General features: G+C 41.1%; 1 protein-coding gene across 8 annotated transcripts in view; it reads right to left on the bottom strand.

The window, feature by feature from the left end:
* The window catches only part of dock8 (dedicator of cytokinesis 8), a 256,091-nt gene that overhangs the window by 135,374 nt on the left and 93,190 nt on the right, over positions 1-27,527 (bottom strand). For all 8 annotated transcript variants that reach the window (XM_072281729.1, XM_072281730.1, XM_072281731.1 and 5 more), the window contains 10 exons: positions 23,230-23,405; positions 21,321-21,392; positions 16,529-16,655; positions 11,387-11,599; positions 11,037-11,122; positions 10,440-10,506; positions 4,932-5,081; positions 2,174-2,254; positions 663-819; positions 414-550 (listed from right to left, as the gene is read on the bottom strand). In XM_072281729.1, the coding sequence (XP_072137830.1) occupies positions 414-550; positions 663-819; positions 2,174-2,254; positions 4,932-5,081; positions 10,440-10,506; positions 11,037-11,122; positions 11,387-11,599; positions 16,529-16,655; positions 21,321-21,392; positions 23,230-23,405 (1,266 nt within the window). The remainder of the gene's footprint in view (positions 1-413; positions 551-662; positions 820-2,173; positions 2,255-4,931; positions 5,082-10,439; positions 10,507-11,036; positions 11,123-11,386; positions 11,600-16,528; positions 16,656-21,320; positions 21,393-23,229; positions 23,406-27,527) is intronic.

Below are 27,527 nucleotides of genomic sequence, written 5' to 3'. Positions count from 1 at the left end.
CTGCTCTGTAATATTTCAGATTCCTAACATCTTAAAATAACCACTTATTGAGGCTTATTACTTGTTTTGCAGGTGAATTAGCAAGCTCTTAGGCAAAGCTGAGAAAGTCTTCAAGTTCTCAAAAGCCATTCCTCACATGTCCTCAGTATAATTTAAGTTTTTGTTTCACTTATTTGTTGGATTAATATATTCACTGTCCTCTTACTGCTATTATGCATTGTTGTCTCTTTGGTAGATGCATTCTAAATCATGGCAGAACTTGTCATGTAAATCACTTCTTAATATGATAACTGGGACTTCATGACATGGACATGCATGGTACACAAAGACACCAGCTTCAATAATTCTGCTTCAAGTGTAAGAAAGATCACAAGTAGCGAAAGATCACACAATCAGACACGATGGAGAAGTACCTGTTTAAAGAAGCTACTGATGGTAACAGTGGCGGTTTTGAAGTTGGACAGGCTGCACTGATCCTCCAAAAGAGCTGATTTCTCCGAAAGTCGTCTTTGATGTGAGTAAACTTTTTTGTCTCCACTGTTGCCTTTAGCTTTTTGAGAGCACATCGGAAAAATTAAGGCAATTTGTTATATTTTGAAGTACAGTTAGAAAGAATTAAAATAATGATCAACCATAGTAAGCATATGTTTCTATTATATTACCACTGATGTTTTCAACCTCCAATGTATCTCTATCGACCAGAGAGGATGTAATATTCATAATGTTCACATAGGCCCAAGCAAATGGCATTCGGTACTTTCCCAGCCGCTGGCAAAAGGACTCTGCTTGAGTCTTGAGTTTCTCTATTTTATCTTTATTCTGGAGAAAAGAAAACATTTTATTAGCCTAAAATATACATAGATTCATGATTTTATGGAGAAGTAGAGAGATACAGGGATAATAGGATTAGCAGGACTAGCATGAATGCTCAGCACGGATTTGGTGCTCTTCTGTGCTGTATGACCTCATGACATCATAAGCAGGTCACTCAGCTTCTGAAGCTGTTTACCACTTAGTCTCCTACAACAGGATAGCACATGTACTTTCCCATATTCCACTGACTATAAAGCACTCTGGGAAACACTGGGTCATGCAAAGTATTTTGTAACGTACAAGTACTGTATGTCTTTTGGTACACCTTGACTGCTCTGCATCATACCAAGTATCCATACTTTATTTATCTTCGGAAGCTTACTGGGCATGAAATTGACATAACACACGAGAAGTGTGTTGGTCCGCGTGGGGGTGGGGGAAGATTCAAGATTCAAAGAACATTTATTATCGAAGTATGTATGCAGTAAAACAACCCTGGAAGACAGCTACAAAACAAAGAAAGCAAAGGAACCCATTCAAAGAAAAAACAACAAATCCCTGAAGTGCAAAAAAAAAGAACAAATCATGGAAACGGCGAAAAAAGAGCAATAAACAGAGTTTGTTGGCACGTGGCTAAGTGGTTAAGGCATCGGTCTAGTGATCTGAAGGTCGCTAGTTCAAGCCTCAGCTGAGGCAGCGTGTTGTGTCCTTGAGCAAGGCACTTAACGACACATTGCTCTGCGACAACACCAGTGCCAAGCTAAATCAGCCCTAGTGCCCTTCCCTTGGACATTGGTGGCGTAGAGAGGGGAGACTTGCAGCATGGGCAACTGCCGGTCTTCCATACAATCTTGCCCAGGCCTGCGCCCTGGAAACCTTCCAAGGCGCAAATCCATGGTCTCACAAGACTAACGGATGCCTATATAAACAGAGTTTATAAAACATCGAAGTGCAAAGTCATCAAAACAGTCCAGGAATGCTCGGTTCAGTTCAATCTGGGAATGAGGAGCCCTTCCATTTTCCTGGTGAGGAAGATCAAAGTGATCAAAGGCCAGCATAAGAGCATGGTTGGCAGAATCATAGGTAGCCCTGGCATTGTGCCAAGTGGAGTGGAGAAGTAATCCACTTATCCACTGTCTCCTTTGATATGAAACATGTATCCAGGTCCTTCCCAAGCACAAGGTAAAAGTGAGGTAATTCTCACTTCCTCTGCCTCAGAACAATTTCCAAAGTAGAGACCTTCTTGGGATGGAATTCCTTGTAAAAAATAAGCCTTCTACAAGACACCAGAAGCGGATAAATAATTAAAACTGCAGCGATGAAATAAATATTTTCAGAAAGCTGAGAAAATATCAGGTACCTTTGATGAATCACTCTCTTTCATTACAAGATATGGTTCTGCACACTCAGCAATGTCTCCCTGCTGAAGAATCTTTTCGATCTAAAAACAGAAAAGGAACAGTGTTAAGGAAACTCTTATGCCACAGAGGTTTGTATTGATATGAATGTAATCACTTCCACAATAAGTAACAGGATCCATCTTGGAACAGTATACATCGTACTGTTTAATTGATGTGATGGTTTTCCTCCAGTATTTGAAAAAAATAAAGCAACACACACAAAATGCTGGAGGAGCTCAGCAAGTCAGGCAGCATCTATGGAAATGAATAAACAATTGACATTTCATGCCGAGATCCTTCTTCAGGACTAGAAAGGCAGGGGAAGAAGCCAGAATCAAAAGGTGGGGGAGGTGAAGGAGGATAGCTGGAAGGTGATAGGTGAAGCCAGCTGGGTTGGAAAGATGAAAGGCTGAAGAGGACGAAGTCTGATAGGAGAGGAGAGTGGACCATAGGAGAAAGGGAAGGAGGAAGGTATCCAAAGGGAGGTGAAAAGCAGGTGAGAAGAGGTACGAGGTCACAGTGGGGGATAAAAGAAGAGGGGAGGGGGAGGGAAAATTTTTTTTTACCGGAAGGAGAAATCAATATTCATACCATCAGGTTGGAGGCTACCCAGATGGAATATAAGGTGTTGCTCCTCTTCCCTGTGTGGCCTCAACTTGGCACAAGAGGAGGCCATGGACTAACATGTCGGAATGTAAACGGGAATCAGAATTAAAACCTCTGGGCACCAGGAACTTCTGCCTTTCGCAGATGGAGCAGAGGTGACCCAGAAGTGGTCCCCCAGTTTACGATGGGTCTCACCAATGTGGAGGAGGCTGCATTGGGAGTACCGGATACAACAGACAACCCTGGCAGATTCGCAGGTAAAGTGTTGTCTCACCTGGAAGAACTATTTGGGGTCCTGAATGGAGGTGAGGGAGAAAGTGAATGGGCAGGTGTAGCACTTAGGCTGTTTGCAGTAATAAATGCCAGGAGGGAGATTGGTGGGGAGTGACAAATGGACAAGGGAATTACGGAGGGAGCGATCACGGTGGAAGTTGGGGGCGGGGGGAAGAAAGATATGCTTGTTGGTAGGATCCTTTTGGAGATGACAGAAGTTGTGGACGATGATGTGTTGAATGTGGAAGCTCATGGAGGTGGTAGGCAAATACAAAAAAATCTGAAAAAAATAAAGTCAAGATGGAGACAAAAGAAACTGCAGATACTGGGATCTGGAGCAAAAACAAAATGACAGACTGGAGGGCCACAGCCGGTCAGGCAGCACCTGCAGAGGAAAGCGGTTGATGGTTTGGGTCCAGACTCTTCATCTACACTGCACATTACTGGACAATGTGTTCTGATAAAGTGAAGCAATGGACAATACTATATAGAGTGCCCCAGCCCACTGCCCATTAACTTCACCCATCTTCACTGCATCCACACTTGAGTAGGACTGTGAAGCCTTAGCACTTCCGAGTCACAGGTGGAAAAGGCAGATGTCCCAGCCACAATATGTCCCTGACACCTTCGACTGAAGGCAAAGCTTACATGGTTTTTATTTGACAATGAAGAATAATTAAAAATGCACAAATGGTTATAGAGACAATTAAAAACATCAAATTAAAAAATCAATTAAAAATAATTCTCTGTGCCTTCTAATTTGTAACCTGAGAATCCCCATCAAAATCTACAACAATTCAGACTCTGTGCCTGGTTTTATCTGACGTAGTATCAGAAAGATGATTCCTATTGTTATGGCAATCCGGTTAGGCAGACTCTAAGGGAGGGACTGATATAGAGTCGGACGCAATGTGCAGGGGCTGATGTGACATCAGTGGTCCCTAAGTCCCAGACTGTCGGCACCTCTATCCACTTCCTTCTGGGCAAATGAATGAACACCAGTAGTTGCATTTAAAATAGATCATGACATCCACAAAGAACTATTCCCACCCTCGAAGCTGCCTGATCAGCTAAACATAGTTTTTACCTCAACCAATGCTTCGATTTTAAACTTGACCTTAACATTGGCACAGTGAAATGGTTTTGGCTACGTTTTGCTTCCCTGCACCTCTCACTCTCTTCCTGCCCACCAGTCCCCTAAGTATTCTATTATTTTTAAATCTTTAATTCTGAGTCACACCAAGCTGAGGCAGAAAATAAGGCACAGGCATTCTTGAAGCCATAGTGAAAGAAGGAAACCTCCACTTTGCTACTGATTACAAAATGTCATTGACTTCATGATATATATCAGAAAATCATTATACAACTACTGTTCGTTGCATTTTAAAACATAAACATTATCAGAGTTTGAAGATTAACATATTGCAGGATTTATAAAAAATAGACTGAAAATAATAATGTCCATATTGGCTTTGACAGACCTTTGCAAGTGATAACCTTCCAATTAATTCCTGACACATAAAGTAGGTCTATGGAATTTAATTTTTAAGGTTACTCCTTGCTATAAAACCTTATATATTAGTGATGTGAGACACGTCTCCTGCTCAGTGCCAGCAATGAAGAGAGACACACAAGTTACAAGCTGATACAAAGCACACGCTTATCCAGCTAAACATCTTGAATCTGTACTCTCCCTCTTGGTGAAAATCCACAGTGCTGTTGGATTATTACAACTGTGGCCTCTGCTACACTTTGTACAGGATGCTGCAGGAATTGCTAGCTTACTTTCCATTTGTAGTCAACCAATTGTTTTGCACAGGATTAGTGAAAGTACTTTACCTTGATGACCAGGTAGATGTCTGGAGAAGGATATGTAATGGAGAAGATAGCTGTACGACTCAGGCTGGAAGGTGCCATTTGATTGGTATGTGGACGAAGAAAAGCCTTTATCTGGTCACTGTTTAAGTCACAGTAAAAGTTCTCTGAAATCTGAAATAAAATGTATGTTTAGTTATTAAAGAAATACATTAGGGTCTTCAGACATAATGGAGGAAACATCTAAAAACATTGAACATTAGTAAGAAGATAGAGTTAAGACTCAAGTCAGCCACGATTTAAATGGATGATGGAACAGGTCCTTTGTGGCCTTAAGGCCATTTTATACTTCTGCGTCAAAACTACGCTGTAGGTGATGTGCACCTCCCCAAAAATGTAACGACTCATCGCGGCGACGCAGACCGCAACAACTGTGAACGGTCTGCTTGGTAGCATCGCATTTCCTCCTTCGCCGCAATAGCTTCCCATTGGGCGACTGAAGGGCGGGGAAGAAACTCTGGCTGCAATGCTTTCCATAAAGCTTTACAGACCTCCGAAATTATGGAGGACCCTGTGCTTGACGCCAGTTTGTAACTAGCTGCTACAGCCTGTTGACTTCCACCTGAAGCTAAAACTCGAATGGTGATTGCCAGTCTCTGAGTATACTGTGAGTACACTGATGCGAAATAAATCGTTGGAGACGATGAACTAAATCGTCAAATCTACCTGCCGACATCCGAAAATATTTGAAATGCATTTCCTCGTCCATGTCTCTCAGTGGCTGGACGAGTACAGAAAATTCACCCTCCTTCAGTTTCAGTTGCCATTGTTTGAAGCTTGAGTTTCCTTGTGTTGAGTTTCAACACGAAGAAACTCAACACAGAGGCATAGAAACCCCACCACCAATTAGCATTTTGGCAGTGAATTGCAGAGCGGCGCAGGCACACCAACGCACAAGTATAAATGCTCACAATGGCGTAGGCCACTTGCATAGGCTAGGGCGTAGGCTACTACGCAGAAGTATAAATCAACCTTTACTTCAACCAATGTGCTTGAGTTCATTCCATTTACTTCAACTTCATTGGACTGCTGAAATAATAATGAAGCCCTGCCTCAGATTTGTTCTTCCTTCCAAAGACCTTCAAACAAACTCACTTTTGGTTCCATCGAAATAAGGAGGCCCCTAGTTTCTTAACCAAGTGGCAATCCTCAAAGCCAGGCTTGGGCATGGTATATTTACAGGATATTCAGCTACATGCAGCATCATAGTCCGTCTCAACTATTTTACCATCTTAAAGCTAACATGACTTCCCACACTGAGGCATTGCTCCAAGAATACTGCTACAGGCAATAAAATTCTTCAAAGAGGAAGCAAGTTTTTATTCTGATCAACAATTTTCCTTTGTCTAGGTGTTCATGATAGATTGACCAAAGAACAACAGAGGACAAAACATTTTTTTACAATTTGGAAAATGCAATCTTAATCAGTGGTGAAAAGACATTCAACATCATTATTCAAAAGAGAGCTGGATAAATAATTAAGAGGAAATTATTATGTGGCTTTGGAAAAAAGAAGGGAGGGATGAATGGACAAAGGAGTTGCACAGGGAGCAATCCCTACAGAAAGCAGAAAGTGGGGGCAGGGGGATGGGGGGAAGGGAAAGATGTACTTGGTGGTGGGATCCCGTTGGAGATAGCAGAAGTTCCGGAGAATTATGTGCTTGACGCTGAGGTTGGTGGGGTGGTAGGTAGTAGGTGGCCACTCATTTTAAATCCACATCCCATTCCCATTATGATATGTCAATCCATGGCCTCCTCTACTATCATGATGAGGCCACACTTAGGTTGGAGGAACAACAACTTATATTCCATCTGGGTAGCCAACAAAACGATAGCTTGAACATCGATTTCTCAAACTTCCGGTAATGTCCCCTCGTCCACCCTCACCATTCTAGATCCCCTTTTCCCTCTCTCACCTCATCACCTTGCCTGCCCATTGCCTCCCTCTGGTGCTCCTCCCCTCTTTTCTTTCTTCCATGGCCTTCCGTTCTATCCTATCAGATTCCCCATTCTCCAGCCCTGTATCTCTTTGACCAATCAATTTCCCAGCTCCTTACTTCATCCCTCCCCCTCCCGGTTTCACCAATGTGTTTCTCTCTACCTTCCCCCATCTTTTAAACCTGCTCCTCATTTTTTTTTTCCTCTGGTCCTGCCGAAGAGTTTCAGTCCAAAATGTTGACACTACTTTTTTTTCCATTGATGCTGCCTGGCCTGCTGAGTTCCTCTCGCACTTTGTATGTATCTCATGCATCTCGTTTGACTGTGGATGCTTGCTATATACAAATTATCCACTGGATTTAGAATAGACTACTTTGAGCAAATAAACTTCAGAATTTCTGAAATATTCCAATAGTTTCCTGTGAATGTGTAAAATTTCAAGTTCTTCCTTTACACACGGACAGTTGTCATTATTTGGCAACCAGAAGCTGGAATTTTTACTGAAGTTTTCTCTCCTAAAGCAGCAATCCCAAAGCTTCAGGTACTGCTCCAACTGAAACACCATCAACAAATCTGAATCTGAGATCTTGCTGGTTATGTTCCTCACTCAACCTTTTCAAATACATAAACTTGTGAGCTCATCAATGACTATATTTGCATATTCCACTGATGTGCAAATCAACATATTTTTTAAAATTTGATTTGCGGATTAGTATCATTGCAAATTCTGGCTCAAATTTTTAAAGAGAAATGCTGGCGGTTTCTTAAGGACATGTCAGCTATTAATTCTGTCTGAAACCATCAGAAGCTCATAAGCATGGATATCTAATATTTTCTGATGGATTCTTACTGATAATTGTCTGCAATCCATGCAGCAAACCTACACTGGGTTAGATGGTGCATATCTAATGATTCTGTTCATTTCAGTGAAGAGGAACATCTGTGAAGAGAAGTGACAGTGCATGCATGTACTTAAATATTATAACACAGTTTATTGCAGCTTCCAGCAGAGCACTCCCAGTCCAATTCCCTGTAAATGTGCAACTTGCTCCCTCTTTGCCTCGGTACTCCTTGCACCAGTATTTCACTTTCATTCTTCTGCCACTTGCCTATACTAAGGAGTAATTTACAGTAATCTGTGAACCTATCAGCATGTGAAGGAGGAAATCAGAGGAAGCCCAGTCAAGGGTTTGTACGGGAAGCAGCTGAGGTCAGGTTTGCTGGATGAATGTGGCAGCGGCACTATCTGTCCCACCATCCCACCCAAACACATGGTTCCCTGAATTCATAGAGTTAACTTATTTATATTGAACTTTAAAAGGAAGTCTTTCTTAAATAATTCATATTTTATATATTTAATTTTTAAAGTATTTTAATTTTTTTGAATGTTTACAAATCTCAAGCGATATTCACAACCATTTAATCACCATGTTTTTGATAGTGGAAGCATGGCTTGACATATATCTGTGGGTAGGCCTTAACATTTGCCTTTGGAAGGCTTTCATCGTGCAGGGTCCCAGTAACCATATTGGAGCCTGCTTGGATCAGTTAATTATAGTGTCAGGGTCGTACAGCATGGAATCAAGACCTTTGGCCCAACTTATCCATGGCAACCAGATTGCTGACCTGAGTTCATCCCATTTGCCTGTGTTGGCTCATATTCCTTCAAACTTTTCCTATCTATGTAACCACCTAAACGTCACTTAGGTATTGTAATTGTACCAACTTCTACAGGTTCCTCTGGTAGCTTATTTATACTGCTCGAGCATTCAATCCAGGCAAAGTACTGCAGCTCCTATTAGCCTTAGTGAGGGTGAGATATTATAGGCCGGAAAATTCATATCATTGAGCAATGGGAAAATCAGCCTTAATTTACTCCTTGAAACTTACTTTTGTGAAGACAACTCTGTATACAACAGATGCAAGGAATGCTACCTACAGGCTTACAGTCTGCAACCTGGAACGTCACATGGAGGTAATTCAACTGAGGTGTTGCTGCCAGGTCATAAGAGATATTATAAATAAATCCATGGAAGTTAAAGTTGAAGTCAGGTTTATCGTCATATGCAGAAGTGCAATAAAAAACCTACTTGCAGCAGCATCACGAGAATATAGCATCAGATAAGCAGTATTCCCTAAAAAAATCAGAAGAGCAAAACTGGGAGGCATGGTTCTATTCTAGTAAGGGATTGAGGAATAATACTCAATTAAAAGGAATGAGGTATGTCACAATGATTGCTGAAAATAAAGTATTCTGCGAAAATTTGTAATTGTTGAATACGTTGCAATTGTTGAAATTAACTTGACCTAACCCCTGCTAAGGAGATATATCTTTTTGCAAGCTATTGATATTAAGGGGAATAGTAAACTATTAAGGAGAAGTAACTTTGTTAAAACTGATTAAGGTGATCAATTTATTTCACATGGTTTGATTTACATCAAAGGCACATTAATTGCTGAAGACATCAGGTATGAGATCGAATAAACTTATTTTTACTTCAATATCGCTGTACCTGAAGATAAACTTATATAAATATATCTGTTGCTGATAAAAATAACTACGAAAATACTTAAGAGATTGTATTGGAGGGGTCGTGACAGCACTGCCCATTTACCTGGTCGAAAGTCACGCCACCTGCCAATCAAGGTTTGACCCCTCCTTGCCCATCAATGCACATCTAACCACTGGCCCCTTTAATTAGCCTTGTACTTGACCTGGGGCAATTGGCCTTTGTAATCAGCTTAACCCTGCTGGCACCGAGCCATTGGCTTCCCTGTGAATCACCTGGGCTGGATTCATCAGCCTTGCCGCACTCTGAAGGAAGCCACGTGTGCTTAACCCACTCTTTTTTTTGCCATCTCCGAGGGACCACCCTGCTGTTGGTGAGTTGTGCATTGAATAGGGTTAGGAGTGTAGATATTGTCTCTAAGCAGAAGAGCCGTGCCCGCACAGAGTCAAGGGTGTCGGGTATCATATTGACTTTTCCCTTGGGGGGGGGTGTGCGCGTGCGCACGCACGTGTACTTTGTCCCCACGTGATTTTATTGATTGTCCGCGTGTGTTTTATCGCTGATCCGACTACTATGAATTGTGTGCGTGTGCGTATTGCTTCTGTTGCCATTTTTCCACGTTTGTCTTCAGTAAATAAAATCCTTTACTACCAAGACTGTGTCCAGAGTCCTCACCTTTAAGACCTATTGAATCTGTTTCCTCACTTACAACAGAGATACACTGTTTGTTCACAAAAAACACATGATATTGTGCCATGTCATGGCTCTTTCAGAGTTGTTTGCTTGTTCTGTTCTTTCAGTATTTCCATTTCATCTTTCATTCAAGTTCAGCTCCTTTCTTAAAGAAATGGATTTGTACATTAAAATATATTGTCGATAATGAATAAACTACACATAATGCTCAGTTTTTAGTCCAGCATTGAAGTGAACAGAGAACTGAGGGAACATTAGAAAAATCAACTTATGTCTCAGACTTCATAATTTACATTCCTTTTTGGAGCAATAGATATATTATCATAATTACCTTTTTCTTCTCTTTTAGATCATACAAGGCTAAACTGGCAAATAATGGCTCTACTTCAATTTCAAACCTGTAAGGGAATGGAGAAAAAAATGCATCAAAATATAGAATCAATTTTGAAGAAAATCGAGAGTTTCAAAGCAGCTCCTTTTAAGAAGCATTCCTTTGAATTGTTAAGACAAAATCTGACAATATTAAAACAATAACACACCACCATGAGTTTTAAAAGAACCTATTAATATCTATAAATTTTGCTAGACCAAAGGAAAAATTCATGATTTATCCAAAATGCAAATAACAAATATGCAACAGTGAACATTACAAAAACCTTTAAAGGCAAGTACCTTGGTGATCAAATTTAAATCTGAATAATGAATGTAACAACATCAGCAATGAAGAGGCTGAGCAATCAGCTGATGCTGAATTTATTCAAGCACCCTAAAGTACTGAATGATTCACTAGTTATGCACTCTTTGTTAAATAATGAAGATTCTGTCTAAATACTGTTAGGAATTTCTGGAATTGGAAAATATTTTTTGAATCATGTTGTCACTCTATATTTGAGATAAAGATATATGATTAAAATAATATGTAAATTACTTTAAGATCTGGCACTTTATTTGGATTCTGTAGCCCATATGTTCTTTTGGACAGTCAGGAGCTGGACGTATTTCAATGGCATCCTCCTATTAATAGAAGGGAAAAGTTTAATGCTTGTCACGTAATTAGTGATGAATTGTCATTTATTCTAACACAGCTAAGGTTCAATACTACTAAAAGAATAGCATCAGTTAGTCATTATTCCAGTTATATCCCATATTGAGATGTTCTTGAGATCCCGTATGTTCTTGAGATGATCATCTGTTTTCTACATGCTTTTAAAAGAGCAGTGTAGTCAGATAAAGAAAGTAGAGTTTTTTGAATTTTGCTTCAATAAAATGAATTGTAACCTCGTCTGGGGGAGGATAGAGGGCGAACAGTTCTGCCTGTCTATTGGCTCTCCTTGCTTCCTCGTTTTGTCGATCAAGCTCCTCTGGAGTGATGGGCTGAAGTATACTTTCTAAATGGGCATCTGGCTGCAGACTTCGCAGGTCAAAGTCGCATGATGTCAGAGTCGCTGTCTCAGGTACCGTACACAGAACTGGATGAGGCCTTGAATCATCCTGCAAAAAAAGACATCTCTGATTTATACGGCTGGACAAAGTCATACTACATGCAACCATCATGTTTGGAAAATAAGTTTATATTATTCCACTTCAATACCAGAAACCAGTGAACCACACCATCACTCCATTGCCATATTTAAGTTTGCTGACAACATCACTACCGTTGGCCAAATCAAAGGTGGCGATGAATCAGCATCTAGGAGGGAGATTGAAAATCTAGCTGAGTGGCCACAGCGACAACCTCTTACTCAATGTCAGCAAGACAAAGGAGATGATTATTGACTTCAGGAGGAGGAAACCGGAGGTCCATGAACTAGTCCTCATCCAAGGATCAGAGGAGAAGGTCAGCAAATTTAAATTCCTCAGTGTTAACATTTCAGAGGATTTGTCGCAGGCTCAGCATGTAAATGCAATTCTGAAGAAAGTACAGCGGTGCCTCTACTTCCTCAGAAGTTAGCGAAGATTCAGCATGTCATCTAAAAGTTTGACTGACTTCTATAGACATGTAATGGAGGGTATTTTGACTGGTATAGAAACACCAATGCCCTTGAATGGAAAATCCTACAAAAAGTAGTGGATATGTCTCAGTCCATCATGGGTAAAATCCTCCCCACCATTAAACATATCGACATGGAGTACTGCCGCAGGAAAGCAGCATCCATCAAAAAAGACTCCTCTCAGGCCATGCTCTCTTCTCACTGCTGCCATCAGGAAGAACACACAGGAGCCTCAGGAGCTACACCACCGGGTTCAGGAACAGTTATTACCCCTCAACCATCAGGCTTTTGAACCAGTGGGTTCACTTCACCCACCCCAACACTGAACTATTCCCACAACTTATGGACTCACTTTCAAGGAATCTTCATCTCATGTTTTTGAAACACACATAAAAGTTGCTGGTGAACGCAGCAGGCCAGGCAACATCTCTACGAAGAGGTACAGTCGACGTCTTCCTGGAGATGCTGCCTGGCCTGCTGCGTTCACCAGCAACTTTTATGTGTTGCTTGAAATTCCAGCATCTGCAGATTTCCTTGTGTTCATGTTCTTGATATTTTTAGCCTATTTATTTACTATTATTATTTCTTTTCTTTTTGTAATTGTGCAGTTTGTACTCTGTTGCACTGGCTGTTCGTCCTGTTGGATGTGGTCTTTCACTGATTTCTATTATGTTTCTTGGATTTACTGAGCAAGAAAATGAATCTCAGGGTTGTATACAGTGACATATCTGTACTTTGATGATAAGTTTACTTTGAACTTCAATAAATTGACATTAGGATGCAAACATAATGGGGCTTGCTGGTTGATGTGCTAATCAGACTGCAGAGAGAGAATAAAAGCTCAGAACAGTACATGTTCTGAAAAGGCGCGCGTGCGCGCACACACACACACACACACACACACACACACACACACACAATAAAAGACACTGATGGTCCTTTGCAAGCATTTAAGATTAACAACTTGGTCTACCTATTGTCTGAAGAGATACTAGCCATATAAATCTAGACTGGGTATATAACAAGTACTCATTAACCATCATTTTAAGAGGTGTAGAAACAAAATCATTTTCGACAGCATGCAAAAAAAAAAAAATCAGGAATTGAAACAGAAGGATCCATGAGAGAAAATGGTATTACAGATTTAGAGCATGTGCAAAGCGGTCCTAATAAACAGAGTATTTCTTCATTAAACATTTTGTCCAACATCACATGAGTAAATCCCTCATGTTTCAGAAGTAGCTTTATGACTGTAAAATTAACGTTAGGCATCTGCTTTGATACATAGTTTAAAATAATAAAAAGACTGTGGACAGATATGTTATTGGCCATATTACTGTGGAAATGTCTGCTCCATTTTAATGTGACTGTAACAACAGTCTGATATTTTGATCAATGAGATGGTGATGTCCTTATATGGTAAATTTCCTCTCCACCACTAGCATAAAAACATCATTATTGTTCCCACTACAATCTTAATTTAGCACTTCAAAAGTACTTCACATGGAACAAAATATTGAACAAAATTTGATAAAAACCCACATAAGGGGACATTAGTGCAGATGACCAAATGCATGGGCAGAGGTACTTCTTGAGAAACACCTTAAAAAGGGAAAGGGAAATGGACAGCTAGAGAGACCCAGTGCTAAGGTTTTGACAGTGAAAGGCACCAAGACATACTCTGCATTCAGGATCACTCATTAATAATCAAGCTATTTCTTTTAAGCTCCAACTGTACAAAGACTGGAGAAAAAACAAAATATACAAAATATTCAGATGGTTTACAATTTTCACAGGAAATAAAATTTTCTCATGAAAGGAAAAGAACAGTATAGTAAGGGAGGAAAAGGAAATTAAAACAGAAAATGCGGAAAACTATCAACACTTCGGGTAGCATCTGTGGAAAGAGAAACAGAGTGAGTGTGTTTGAATCGAGAAAGAGTAATCAGGTTAGCTTTGAGTTACAGAGAGATTGCACGATGGATGTATAGGGATAAGGAGAAGATCACTGATAGCAACACACATCAAAGTTGCTGATGAACTCAGCAGGCCAGGCAGCATCTCTAGGAAGAGGTACAGTCGACGTTTCGGGCCGAGACCCTTCGTCAGGACTAACTGAAGGAAGAGTGAGTAAGGGATTTGAAAGTGGGAGGGGGAGGGGGAGATCCAAAATGATAGGAGAAGACAAGAGGGGTAGGGATAGAGCCAAGTGCTGGACAGTTGATTGGCAAAGGGGATACGAGAGGATCATGGGACAGGAGGCCCAGGGAGAAGGAAAAGGGGGAGGGGGGAAACCCAGAAGATGGGCAAGGGGTATAGTCAGAGGGACAGAGGGAGAAAAAGGAGAGAGAGAGAAAGAATGTGTGTATATAAATAAATAAATAACGGATGGGGTACAAGGGGGAGGTGGGGCACTAGCGGAAGTTTGAGAAGTCAATGTTCATGCCATCAGGTTGGAGGCTACCCAGACGGAATATAAGGTGTTGTTCCTCCAACCTGAGTGTGGCTTCATCTTTACAGTAGAGGAGGCTGTGGATAGACATATCAGAATGGGAATGGGACGTGGAATTAAAATGTGTGGCCACTGGGAGATCCTGCTTTCTCTGGCAGACAAAGCGTAGGTGTTCAGCGAAACGGTATAAGAAAATAAAAGGGACAATGAACCCACCTCCAACGGGATCCCACCACTAAGCACATCTTTCCCTCCCCCTCCTCTGCTTTCCGCAGGGATCGCTCCCTACGAGACTCCCTTGTCCATTCGTCCCCCCCATCCCTCCCCACCGATCTCCCTCCTGGCACTTATCCTTGTAAGCGAAACAAGTGCTACACATGCCTTTACACTTCCTCCCTTACCACCATTCAGGGCCCCAGACAGTCCTTTCAGGTGAGGTGACACTTCACCTGTGAGTCGGTTGGGATGATATACTACATCCGGTGATCCCGATGTGGCCTTCTATATATTGGCAAGACCCAACGCAGACTGGGAGTTCGTTTCGCTGAACACCTACGCTCTGTCCGCCAGAGAAAGCAGGATCTCCCAGTGGCCACACATTTTAATTCTACGTCCCATTCCTATTCTGATATGTCTATCCACAGCCTCCTCTACTGTAAAGATGAAGCCATACTCAGGTTGGAGGAACAACACCTTATATTTCGTCTGGGTAGCCTCCAACCTGATGGCATGAACATTGACTTCTCTAACTTGTGCTAATGCCCCACCTCCCCCTCATACCCCATCCTTTATTTATTTATTTATATACACACATTCTTTCTCTCTCTCTCTCCTTTTTCTCCCTCTGTCCCTCTGACTATACCCCTTGCCCATCCTTTTTCCCCCTCCCCCTTTTCCTTCTCCCTGGCCCTCCTGTCCCATGATCCTCTCATATCCCTTTTGCCAATCAACTGTCTAGCTCTTGGCTCCATCCCTCCCCCTCCTGTCTTCTCCTATCATTTTGGATCTCCCCCTCCCACTTTCAAATCTCTTACTAGCTCTTCTTTCAGTTAGTCCTGACGAGGGTCTCGGCCTGAAACGTCGACTGTACCTCTTCCTAGAGATGCTGCCTGGCCTGCTGCGTTCACCAGCAACTCTGATGTGTGTTGCTTGAACTTCCAGCATCTGCAGAATTCTTCGTGTTTGCAAGATCACTGATAGCTTTGCCATGGAAGAAGGGCATTGCTGAAGTAAGTTAATTGATAGATCTTCAGTTTAAAATGGTTTCACCTTTTCAGACTCAATATTAAATTCAACAGCTTGAGGTAGCGCGCTTCCTTTACATCAAAACCAACCACTTCTGCTATAAGTTATCCACCTGTTGCATTGACACAGTTTGTCAGTTTCCATTAGGATGACCTCACCTGTCTAGGATTCCTTACAATTCTGTATAGTAGCTTTTGCATTTCTTTGTCTGAGACTCTGGATACTTTATGCATTTTGTGTTTTTACTACCCTTTGTAAATTTGGAGATTAGGCAAAGAACCTCATTAGTGACTAGTGACTAGTGATCAGTGATCCTGAATTTAAAGCATGTTCATAACCAAAAGCACTGCTGTCAAGCCCTTAGCATTGAATCTCCCTTTAACTTTTAAGTTCCCTTGTTCAGATTACCACCTTGCATTGGCCCTCATTTATCCAACAACCAACTTTACTCAATCAGCAGCTTATTCCCCTGTCAATCCTGTTCTTATCCTATCCAAGATATTCCCTTTGTCCTATCAAAACCTTTCTCTCTGCATCTTAAGACACACATGAATTCACTCTATCCTGATTCTGACAAAGGGTCTTTGAACTAACACATTAATTTTGATTCCTTTTCCGCACACAGGTTGCTTCCGGCATTTTCTGTTTTAATTTCAGACTTCCAGAATTTGCACCTACTTGAGTTATAAGGAATTTTAAAAAATAATTGCCGTGAATTAGATAATGCAATACCGGAAAATCTTGATTGGATGAGTCACCATTTTCTTCTGATTCAAATATCTGCTTTGAAAGAGTCTTGCACAGAACGCGCCTTGATCCGAGTGCACTTGAACCAAAAGCCCCCAAGTTTCCTTGGTTCCTGTAAGCAGATATTAAAATGAACACAAGTTGTTACAGGCTTCCTTCAGTTAGTCTTGACGAAGGGTCTCGGCCTGAAACGTCGACTGCACCTCTTCCTAGAGATGCTGCCTGGCCTGCTGCGTTCACCAGCGACTTTGATGTGTGTTGCTTGTTACAGGATTCATTATCTTTGAATGAGTTGGCATGGATGAAGGGACTGGTTTTTTGCTGAATGAATCTATGACTGTGAAAATAACACCCCTAATTATAAAAACAATGTGGGATATTGGTAACTAGTTCGTAGGCCACTAAGATTTCAATATGAAAATCTGCCCATATGCCTATGCCACTTGTTTAAATAATAAAACGGGGATGATTGGTAGACATTTATAGGGTAGCTGAATGGCTTTCTGCAGTCCAAGCTCCACTTAAACTTGGTTGTAAGTCTAATTTATTTAATGGTCTAAATCACTGAGCTGACTGAATTTCAAAGTCATCAGCAAGGCCTACTACCAGCCTGGAGCATTGTACACTTGAGTTATTTCTATTCCCTTGTGTTTTGCAGCAATGTGGCCAGATTCAGGTCTAACTCCATCTACAAGTTTGCAGATGACATCACCATAGTGGGTCATATCTCAAATAATGATGAGTCGGGATATAGGAAGGAGATAGGCAGTCTAGTAACATGCTGTCATAGACCATAAAATATAGGAGCAGAATTTGGCCATTTGCCCGTCGAGTCTGCTCCACCATTTTATCATGGCTAATCCAGTTTCCCTCTCAGCCTCAATCCCCTTCATGCCTTAACCAATCAAGTATCTATCAGCCTCTGGCTTAAATATACATAAAGACTTGGCCTCCACAGCTACCTGTGGCAACGAATTTCACAGATTCACCACTCTCTCTTAAGAAATTCCTCCTGATCTCTGTTCTTAAAGGTCACCCCTTTATTCTGAGGCTGGGTCCTCTGGACTTAGACCCACCATAGGAAACATCCTCTACATATCCACTCTACAAATTAATCTTCAGGGATTTTTGCACAAGGACACCCAAGTCCCTCTGCACCTGTGTTTTTTGTATTTTCTCTCCATTTAATTTCATCTACCAAAGTGCATGACCATACACTTCCCGACACTGTATTCCATCTGCCAATTCTTTGCCCATTCTCCTAAGTTGTCTAATTCCTTCTGTAGCCTCTCTACTTCTTCAAAACTACCTGCCTCTCCAGCCATCTTTGTCTCATCTGCAAGCTTTTCAACAAAACCATCAATTCTATCATCCAAATCATTGACTTGTGACATAAAAAGAACTGGCCCCAACACATACCTCTGTGGAACACCACAAGTCACTGGCAGCCAGCCAGAAAAGGCTCCCTTTAATCCTGCTCTTTGTCTCTGGCCGATCAGCCACTACTTTATCCATGCCAGAAACTTTCTGTAATACCATGGGCTCATAACTTGCTAAGCAGCCTCATGTGTGGCAGCTTGTCCAAGGCCTTCTGAAAATCCAAGTACACATCCACCAATTCTCCTTTGTCTATCTTGCTTGTTATTTTTTCAAAGAATTCCAATAGATTTGTCAGGCAAGATTTTCCCTCGAGGAAACCATGCTGACTACAGCTTATTTAATAAGGTGCTTCCAAGTACTCCAAAACCACATCCTTAACAATCAACTCCAACCTCCTTCCAATAACTGAGATCAGACTAACTGGTCTATAACTTCCTTTCTTCTGCCTCTCTCCCTTCTAGAAGTGTGGAATGACATTTGCAATTTTCCAGTCTTCCAGAACCATTCCAGAATCTAGAGATTCCTGAAAGATTATTACTAATGTCTCCACAATCTCTTCAGCCACCTCTTTCAGAACCCTGTGTTGTACATCATCTGGTCCAGGTGACTTATCTACATTCTGATCTTTCAATTTCCCAAGAACCTTCTCTTTAAGTTATGGCAACTTCACACACTTTATGAGCCGACATCTGGAACTTCCACCATACTGCTAACGTCTTTCACAGTGAAGATTGATGCAAACTACTTATTCAGTTCATCCGCCATATCCTTGTACCCCATTAGTACCTCTCCAGCATCACTTTCCAGTGGTCCGATCTTCACTCTTATCTCTTTTACACTTACTGTATCTGAAGAAACTTCTGGTATCCTCTTCAATATTATTGGCTAGCTTACTTTCAGATTCTATCTTTACCTTCTGAATGACTTCTTTAGTTGCCTTCTTCCTTCAGTTAGTCCTGACCAAGGGTCTCGGCTTGAAACGTCAACTGCACCTCTTCCTAGAGATGCTGCCTGGCCTGCTGCGTTCACCAGCAACTTTTATGTGTGTTGCTTTAGTTGCCTTCTGTTGGTTTTTAAAAGCTTTCCAATCTTCTAACTTCCCACTAATTTTGCTCTGTTATATGCCCTCTCTTTGGCTTTTATGTTGGCTTTGACCTCTCTTGTTAGCCAGGGTTGTGTCACCTTGCCGTCAGAATATTTCTTTCTCTTTGGGATATATCTCCCATGTCTTCCTATCCCATGTCTTCCGAATTTCTTCCCAAAATTCCAGCCATTGCTGCTCTGCCATCATCCCTGCCAGTGTTCTTTTCCAAACAATTCTGTCCAACTCCTCTCACATGCCTCTGTAATTCCCTTTACTCCACTGTTATACTGACACATCTGACTTCAGCTGCTCCTTTGCAAATTTCAGGGTGAATTCAATCATATATGATCACTTGCCCCTAAGAGTTATTTGCCTGACGCTCTCTAATCAATTCTGGCTCACTGCACAACACCCAATCCAGAATAGCTGATCCTCTAGTGGGCTCAACTACAAACTGCTCTAAAAAGCCCATCTAGTAGGCATTCTAGAAATTCCCCTCTAGGGATCCAGCACCAACCAGATTTTCCCAATTTACCTGCATATTGAAATCCCCCATGACTATTGTAACATTGCCCTTTTGGCATGCATTTTCCATCTCCCGTTGTAATTTGTAGACTGCACCCTTCCTACTGTTTGAGGGTCTGTGTACAACTCCCATCAGGGTCTTTTTACCCTTGTAGTTCCTTAGCTCTATCCACAATGATTCAACATTTTCCAGCCCTATATCAACTCTCCCTGAAGATTTGATATCAATTTTTAGAAACAGAGCAACATCACCACCTCTAACTTATTGTCTGTCTTTTCGATACAATGTATATCCTTGAAAGTTTAGCTCCCAGCTATAATCTTTTCTCAGCCATAATTCAGTGATGTCTACAACATCACACATGCCAATCTGTAACTATGTTACAAGTTCATCTACCTTATTCCGTGTACTGTGCACATTCAAATATAACACATTCAGTCCTGTACACACCCTTTTCTATTTTGTCTGTCTTTTGCATTGCAGTTCATCCTGTAGACTGCAATTTGGCCCTATCATCAGCCTGTCCTTGCTTGGAGTCTCACTACACATTGTTCATGACAACAATATAGCAACCTCAATGTCAGCAGAACAAAAAGCTGGTCATTGACTTCAAGAAGAGCACATGCTCCTGCTTACATCAACAGTGCTCAGTTTGAGAGGGTTGAGAGTTGAGAGTTCCTAGGATTGAACATCACCAACAGTGTCCTGTTCCAACCACGTAGACACCACGGCCAGGAAAGCTCACCAACACCTCTACTTTCCTAAAGAAACCTGGCATGCCCCTGTCGACCCTCAGCAATTTTTGCTGATGCACCATAAAAAATGTCCTATCTAGATGCATAATATCTTGTCTAGCAACTGCTCCACACATGACTGCATGAAACTGCAAAGACTTGTGGACACAGCTGTACACATCACATAACCAGCCTCCCCACCCCATGCTTGTTGCTTCCTCAGTAAAGAAGCCAGCATAATCAAAGATCCCACCCACTCCAGACATTCTCTCTTCTGCCTTCTTCCATCACGTAGAAGATTCACACCACCAGGCTCAAGGAAGGCTTCTACCCTGCTGTTATAAGACCACCAAGTGGTTCCAGTACTGTTGTTTACCTGTACTGTACTTTCTCTGTCATTGTTCCACTATATTCTGCAGTGTTATTGTTGTAACTTGCTCTGCCTCTAAGCAGCATATAATGATCTGACCTGTATGAGCAGTACACAAGATAAGCTTTTTATTGCAACTTGGTACAAGATTCAGAAGCACAATGCTCATTGGGTGATTTGGCAGGTCTACACTTTGTTAATAATGATATGTGTTGTTGATTCACTTCCAGCACTGCAAGAACCTTGTCAGTGATGTGACCTCTGAAAGACACCATTAATGTTGATAATGCCATCTGTGGAAGTCCTGGGTGAGAACATCTTTGCACTTACATTAAACAGCAAATAACTCACACCACCATCATGATTGTTTCAGGTGTTTACATACTGATATGCCCAATGAGCTTATCTTAATACTCAATTTTTTTGTTCGTTTATCTTATATGCACAGTGAAAAGGAAGTATAAATTAATAACTGAACTGTTAAATACACATGATGTGAAGTCAGTCAGTCATATATGTACGTGTACTGTATAGTGTAGTTTGATTCAGAGAATAATCAAATTTCAAAGCTCAAAATAGTATCTCAGAACAACCACAAAAAATTCCATGAATTGTGACTATGTTTAAACTTGTTAAACCTTTCAATCAAAGAGCAATGCTTTATCACGTTGCAATCAAATTACCTTCTGTTGACAATGAGCCAATCTTGAGTATAGGTCTGGACACAATCGCGCACATGTGGATCTAACTCAACCCTAGAAATAAATAAATGTGTTGTTAGTTTAGTCAAACAATCCCTAGACTTCCAAATGGTCTCTGATAATAAAACAGAGAGCTAATTCCTCTGAAAATGCTGCAATACAAATACAATGTCTTGTACTTAAACAAAGGAAAGGTTTCATATATGTATTAGAACTGCAGTGTCAGCTTGGCATAGTTCCTTTTTCTCTGAATCAGAATGTAGCAAATTCAAGTTCTGCTGCAAGCCTTCAGCACATAATCTGGGCTTGCACATAGTGCAATAAGGAGGGAGTTTAGAACTCTCACTGTGCAGAGAGCCAGAGGTCAGAGTTCCTAACCAAGCATCTCAAAAATGTTCAGATCATCTTAGCCAACCAGACATTGGCACCACTGAATTTCCTCCAATGTTTCAGAGCAAAACTAGCTTAAATTAATAACACAGACGGAGGACTTCTGGTGAGGAAGTCGAGGATCTAGTTGCAGAGGGAGGGACAGAGGCCCAGGTTTTGGAGCTTTTCCGTCAGAACTGTAGGAATGATTGCGTTAAATGCTGAGCTGCAGTCAATGAACAGCAGCCTGATGTACGTATTAGTGTTGCCCAGGTAATCCAAGGCCGGTGTGAAAAGCCAATGAGTTTGCATCCACTGTAGGCATTGATTCTGATTCTGAAGTTAAAACACATCAGTAAGCTTTTCATTGCACCTGTGCATACAGGTCCTTGTGCATATGACAATAAGCTCGACTTTGACTTCAATCATCATCTCTTCCTGTGGGTTATGATTCTATCAGATCATTTGTGCCTCTTGCAGCTCTTGGAGAAAAGTACTCAGTCATTCTATCTTCTACTTTCTCCATGGCCATGCAAACCTTCCCTTTCCAGGAAAATAAATCCATTACCTTTACAAAAGCTGTTCTTGAACCTGCATTCAATAATGTTTAAACAATACATTGCAGATCAATGGAAACAACTGAAAGAATATTTTCCTCATTTAATCTGCGACTCTAACCAATTATCTTAAACTTTTGTCCTCTGATTATAATTTCTCTTGGCCAAGGGAAGAGATTTCACTTACTCTGTGAAAACCCTTGGCAATTTTGAATGTTTCTATTAAATTAACTTTAAGACAATAAGACATAGGAGCAGAATTAGGCCATCTGGCCCATTGAGTCTGCTCCGCCATTCAAACATGGCTGATCCTTTTTTTTAATTTCCTCTTCAACCCCAGTTCCCAGCCTTCTCCCTGTAACCTTTGATGCATGTCCAATCAAGAACCCATCAATCTCTGCCTTAAATACACCCAATAACCTGGCCTCCACAGCTGCATGTGACAACAAATTCCACAAATTCACCACCCTTTGGCTAAAGAAATTTCTCCGCCTCTCTGTTTTGAAAGGGCACCCCTCTGTCCTGAGGCTGTGCCCTCTTGTCCTAGACTCTCCCACCATGGGAAATATCCTTTCCACATCTACTCTGTCTAGGCCTTTCAACATTCAAAAGGTTTCAATGCAAACCCCCCACCCTGCCATCCTTCTGAATTCCAGCAAGTACAGACCCAGAGCCATCAAACATTCCTCATATGATAACACTTTGTAATTTTGCACACCTTTTTCAACTCTGCTCCAAGGAGAAGAACTAGTGTTTTTTCCTAATCTGTTCACAGAAATGATGTTGGCACCACTAACACTGAAGCAAATTTCCTTTGCATCCTCTCCCAGGCATTGACATTCAAATACTATTAAACGGTTTATAGGCATCAGGAAAATTGCCCAGTGTATTTTGGCATTTCATTATCAGCAGTTTATAAATATACATAGTAAATCAAGGTCAAAAGTCAAAAAAAGATGTAATACCCGTCTTCTGGAACAGAAGGCAGAATGGTTCGACACTCTCTTGGAACAAAAGTGATCTCCAGATCATCATCAGGGAAGTCACCCAGGTCCTGCTGAAGATCAGCATCTGAAATGTTGAACTGCGACATCAGGAACTCTTCAAAGTCCACTGGCACCACAGGATTATAAAATGAAGGCTGAACGGAAGCAAGCCAAAGAAGGATGTTAACTTGGAAGAGCACAATTCAAACTTCATTTTTTAAAAATTTTGTGCAAATAAAATGCAAATCAGATTTGGAAGTACTATTACATTTATGCAGTGTACATGACAAAGGATGAGGCCATTTGGCAGCTCTTAGAACAATCCTATCAATCCTAATCTCCATCTTTTTCCTTGCATTCTATTCCCTCTCCTATTGCTCCAGTTCTCCACACAAAGTACAACACAGCACCCAATTAACCTGTTATGTATTTGTTTACACTTTGACCCTTACAGGTTGCTGTCAACTTTCCCTGTGTGTTACGTATTAGGTAGACAACTTACAAGCAATGGAGTTCATCACTGAAAGACTCGAATATTTTGCACTGGCATATCAAATTACAGAAGATATTCATGTTCCAACTTTTCTGACTGCAATCGGGGCAAAAATATTTAATTTATTATGCAGTAGTGCAACCTGCTAAGCCTGGTGAGGACAAAGATAAATCTCAAAGGATTATTATTCATTTAAACCTTTGATTTTTGATGAGAGGTTTAAATTTCATAAAAGGAATCAAGAGGACAGGCAAGTCTATTTCACAGCTTGTAGCAGTACTGAAGCAACTGTCTGATCACTGATCTTGGGTAGTCGCTGAATGACATGTTACGCGATAAACTCGTATGTAGTCTGCCCACTGAGGAAATTCAGAAACATTTGCTTACAAAAGACAGATGAACATTACAGAAGGCAATTGAAATTAGTACTACATCTGTGGAGAGTCAGCTAAAGAAGCACAGCTATTCAGTGCATTTTCCCAAATTCGTAAAGTTTCTACTGACTTTAAGAAAAAGGCACTTAATGGCAAACAATATTACCACTGTGGCAAAACTGGACATTCAGCAAAAGAATGCTGGTACAGTATAAGTATTTAGATTGCCAAAGCTGTGGCAAAAAGGAACATATTGAATGTGCCTTTAAAGTAATCAGCCTCTGTCTACCAAAAACAATGTAATAAAGAAAAATGACTTCTGGAAAAACAAGAAGAAACAGGTGAACAAGGTGGAACATACTGAGGACAGACTGAGAGTCTCTCACTCTGTGGTTGAAGAAGCTTTGCTTGTTTTATCTGTTTCAGGACGTAAAGACGGCTATTGGGTGACCCTGCGGTCGGATGGGGCCACAGTGAGGATGCAGGTGGACACGGGTCGTGAGGTATCACTGGTGTCAGAGACAGTTTGCCAGGAGAAATTGCAGCATCTCACCCCAGAATGGGCAAGGTTGACTTTAAAGAATTACACTGGTGAGGTTGTTCCTGTGAGGAACGTTGCAATGGGGATTAATAAGCAGAGAAAGAAACTACCTCTGTACATTGTTCAAGGTAGTTATCCAGTGTTTCTGGGCCACTTGAACTTGGAGCAGCTCAAACTCAACTGGCACGAAGTGAATTTATTGTTGGTTGAATTTGATGATTACTCCATTAAATGTTAATAGTTCAGCAGCTAGTCTGTGAATGTGAAAGGGGGAGAAACCTTTAAGATAAGGGGGGGGAAGGGATTTGTTACGTTTTCATGTTCATTTTGACCCTTGCAGGTTAATATCAAGCTTCCCTGTATGTTATGTACTGAAGATAATGTGAGAGGGCATTCTGGGTAGATGACTTATTAGCAAAATAAACAGCTGCACATTTGTTCCTCACCTCTCTGTCTCTCGTGTGTGTTATTCATGGCCACCTGGATTCCTAGTACCACAAACCTAACATAACCTACCAGAAACACACATAAAAGTTTCTGGTGAATGCAGCAGGCCAGGCAGCATCTCTACGAAGAGGTACAGTCGACGTTTCGGGCTGAGACCCTTCGTCAGGACTGATGAAGTGTTTAGGCCCCAAATGTCGACTTTACCTCTTCCTAGAGATGCTGCCTGGCCTGCTGCATTCACCAGCAACTTTTATGTGTGTTGCTTGAAATTCCAGCATCTGCAGATTTCCTCGTGTTTGTGTTTTTAAAATAACCTACCAGGACATCTCTGGAACAGGAGAGGAAACTGGAGCACTCAGGAGAAGCCCACAGAGTGGCATGCAAGCTCTACCCAGACAACACTAAAGGGCACGATTGATCCCCAGTTGATGAAACTGTGAGGCAGGACTACTTGTCATCCCACTGTGTTGACAGAATCCCAAAAAGTTTTATAGCATGTCAAAACTTAAAAGACAGAAGGAGACTGATTCTCTGAGTCTACAGTAAAATCAAATGCAGTGTTATCAGTGGGAAATCTCATGCTTTAGCTTTTTAAAAATTAGAGCGAATTGCTATCCTTAGGGAAGCAGAAAATTGGAGGAGTTGGCTGCTCCTGAAGGAGAGCCCACAGCTCTCTCAGATGGGGAATGTGATCATTAAAGATTAGATAAGTTGAATAGCAAAACGTTAATCTCACTCTAGTCTTACTCAACCAGATCAGGAGTTGGGAGGTCTATTTTCGATTAGTCAGTTGTAATAAGGAGCAGTGAAAGCTCTTTTCAGTGCACGGGCCATATCCTGTGGTAAGGTCCGGGAAGTGTGATCAGGCTCACGAGAAGCAACTCATCATTGGCATCGGTTAGAAAGAGGCCTCACAGGTCAAAATTGACATTGACAGAAGGCAGTCATTGGTGGGTCAGCAGTCAGTGCATATTTTCTGAAAACTTTCCACTTAATATTCTCTGTAGAAGTGAGGCAAGGCATCACAATTCCGCAGTGTGTAATGTGTGTTCTGGGACATGAGGAAACTTTTTAAGAGGGAGGAAGACAAAAGAAAGCAAACTATAGGCCAATTAGCCTAACCTCTGTGATTGGTAAGTGGGTGAGTGTCGGAGTCTACTATTAATGATGAGGTTTCAAGGTACTTGGAGATTAATGATAAAATGAGTCAAAATCAGCATGGTTTCTGTAAAGGGAAATGTTGCCTGACAAATCTGTTAAGAGTTCTTCGAGGAAGTAACAAGCAGGGTGGACAAAAGACAGGCAGTGGATGTCACTTACTTGGACTTTCAGAAGATATTTGATAAGATCATCTTAAGGTAACAAAAATCATAACAGGAAACAACAGAAAAATAGATCACTGGAGAAATTAAACATGGCACTGTCAAAGGTAGGGTCTTATAAATCTGGCAGTAGGCCTGAGGACTGACAGTTGTTCAGATTTCAGAAAGGCATATAGAAACAGAAAGAGCAGCAAGGGTAAATGTGGATGTCTTACGGACAGGGGCAGATAGATTTATGGAAGAGAATGATGAAATAGCAGAGGAATTAAACAAATACTTAGCATCTGTTTTCACGGAAGATACATGAAACACCCTGGAATTACTAAAGGAACAGTTGAATGCAAATGTGGAAATTTAAAAAAATAGTACCAGTGAAAGTAGAAAATAGTAGGCAGTACTGCCTGTAGCCAGGAAATAGGACCACCAGAGAAGTTAATGAGTCTAAGATTTGATGATCGACATCAAGCACTCTGAGAGGCAAATAATGAATTTGTAAATGGTCTGGTTATCATCAGCCATAATACTATAGATTCTGGAATGGGTCTTGCAGATTAGAAAGGAACAAATCTGGTTTTACTATATAAGAAAAGAAAGAAAGAGAAAATGGGAAACAATTGTCCTATTAACCGACGCCAGGAATTCACAGCATAGAACACACTGTTAAAACACTTCAAAGATAATAATGAGATTGTGCAGATTTATGAAAGAAAGTTGTGTTTGACTAATCTATGTTCTTTGAATATTCAAAAATCCAGTGGAAGAGCTGAGCAGCAATCAATGAAACGTCAACTGTACCTCTTCCTAGAGATGCTGCCTGGCCTGCTGCGTTCACCAGCAACTTTGATGTGTGTTGCTTGAATTTCCAGCATCTGCAGAATTCCTGTTGTTTGCAATGAATGTGGTGTTTATGGACTTCCAGAAGATTTTTAATAAGGTCAAACAAAGTAGATTTGTGAACAAGTTCACAGTACGTGAATCTGGGGGTAATATGTGTTGAGAAAATAAAGGGTATAACTCTTGTTGACCAGTCTCAAGTTGGCTCACTGTGATCTGTGAAACACTGTGGGGATAGTGCTTGGGTCCCAACTATTTGCCATCTA

The sequence above is a fragment of the Mobula birostris genome, chromosome 17 (genome assembly GCF_030028105.1).
Source record: "Mobula birostris isolate sMobBir1 chromosome 17, sMobBir1.hap1, whole genome shotgun sequence".
NCBI classification, from domain to species: domain Eukaryota; kingdom Metazoa; phylum Chordata; class Chondrichthyes; order Myliobatiformes; family Myliobatidae; genus Mobula; species Mobula birostris.
Note: the sequence above shows the minus strand (reverse complement) of the source record. Positions and strands in the feature narration are given on the sequence as shown.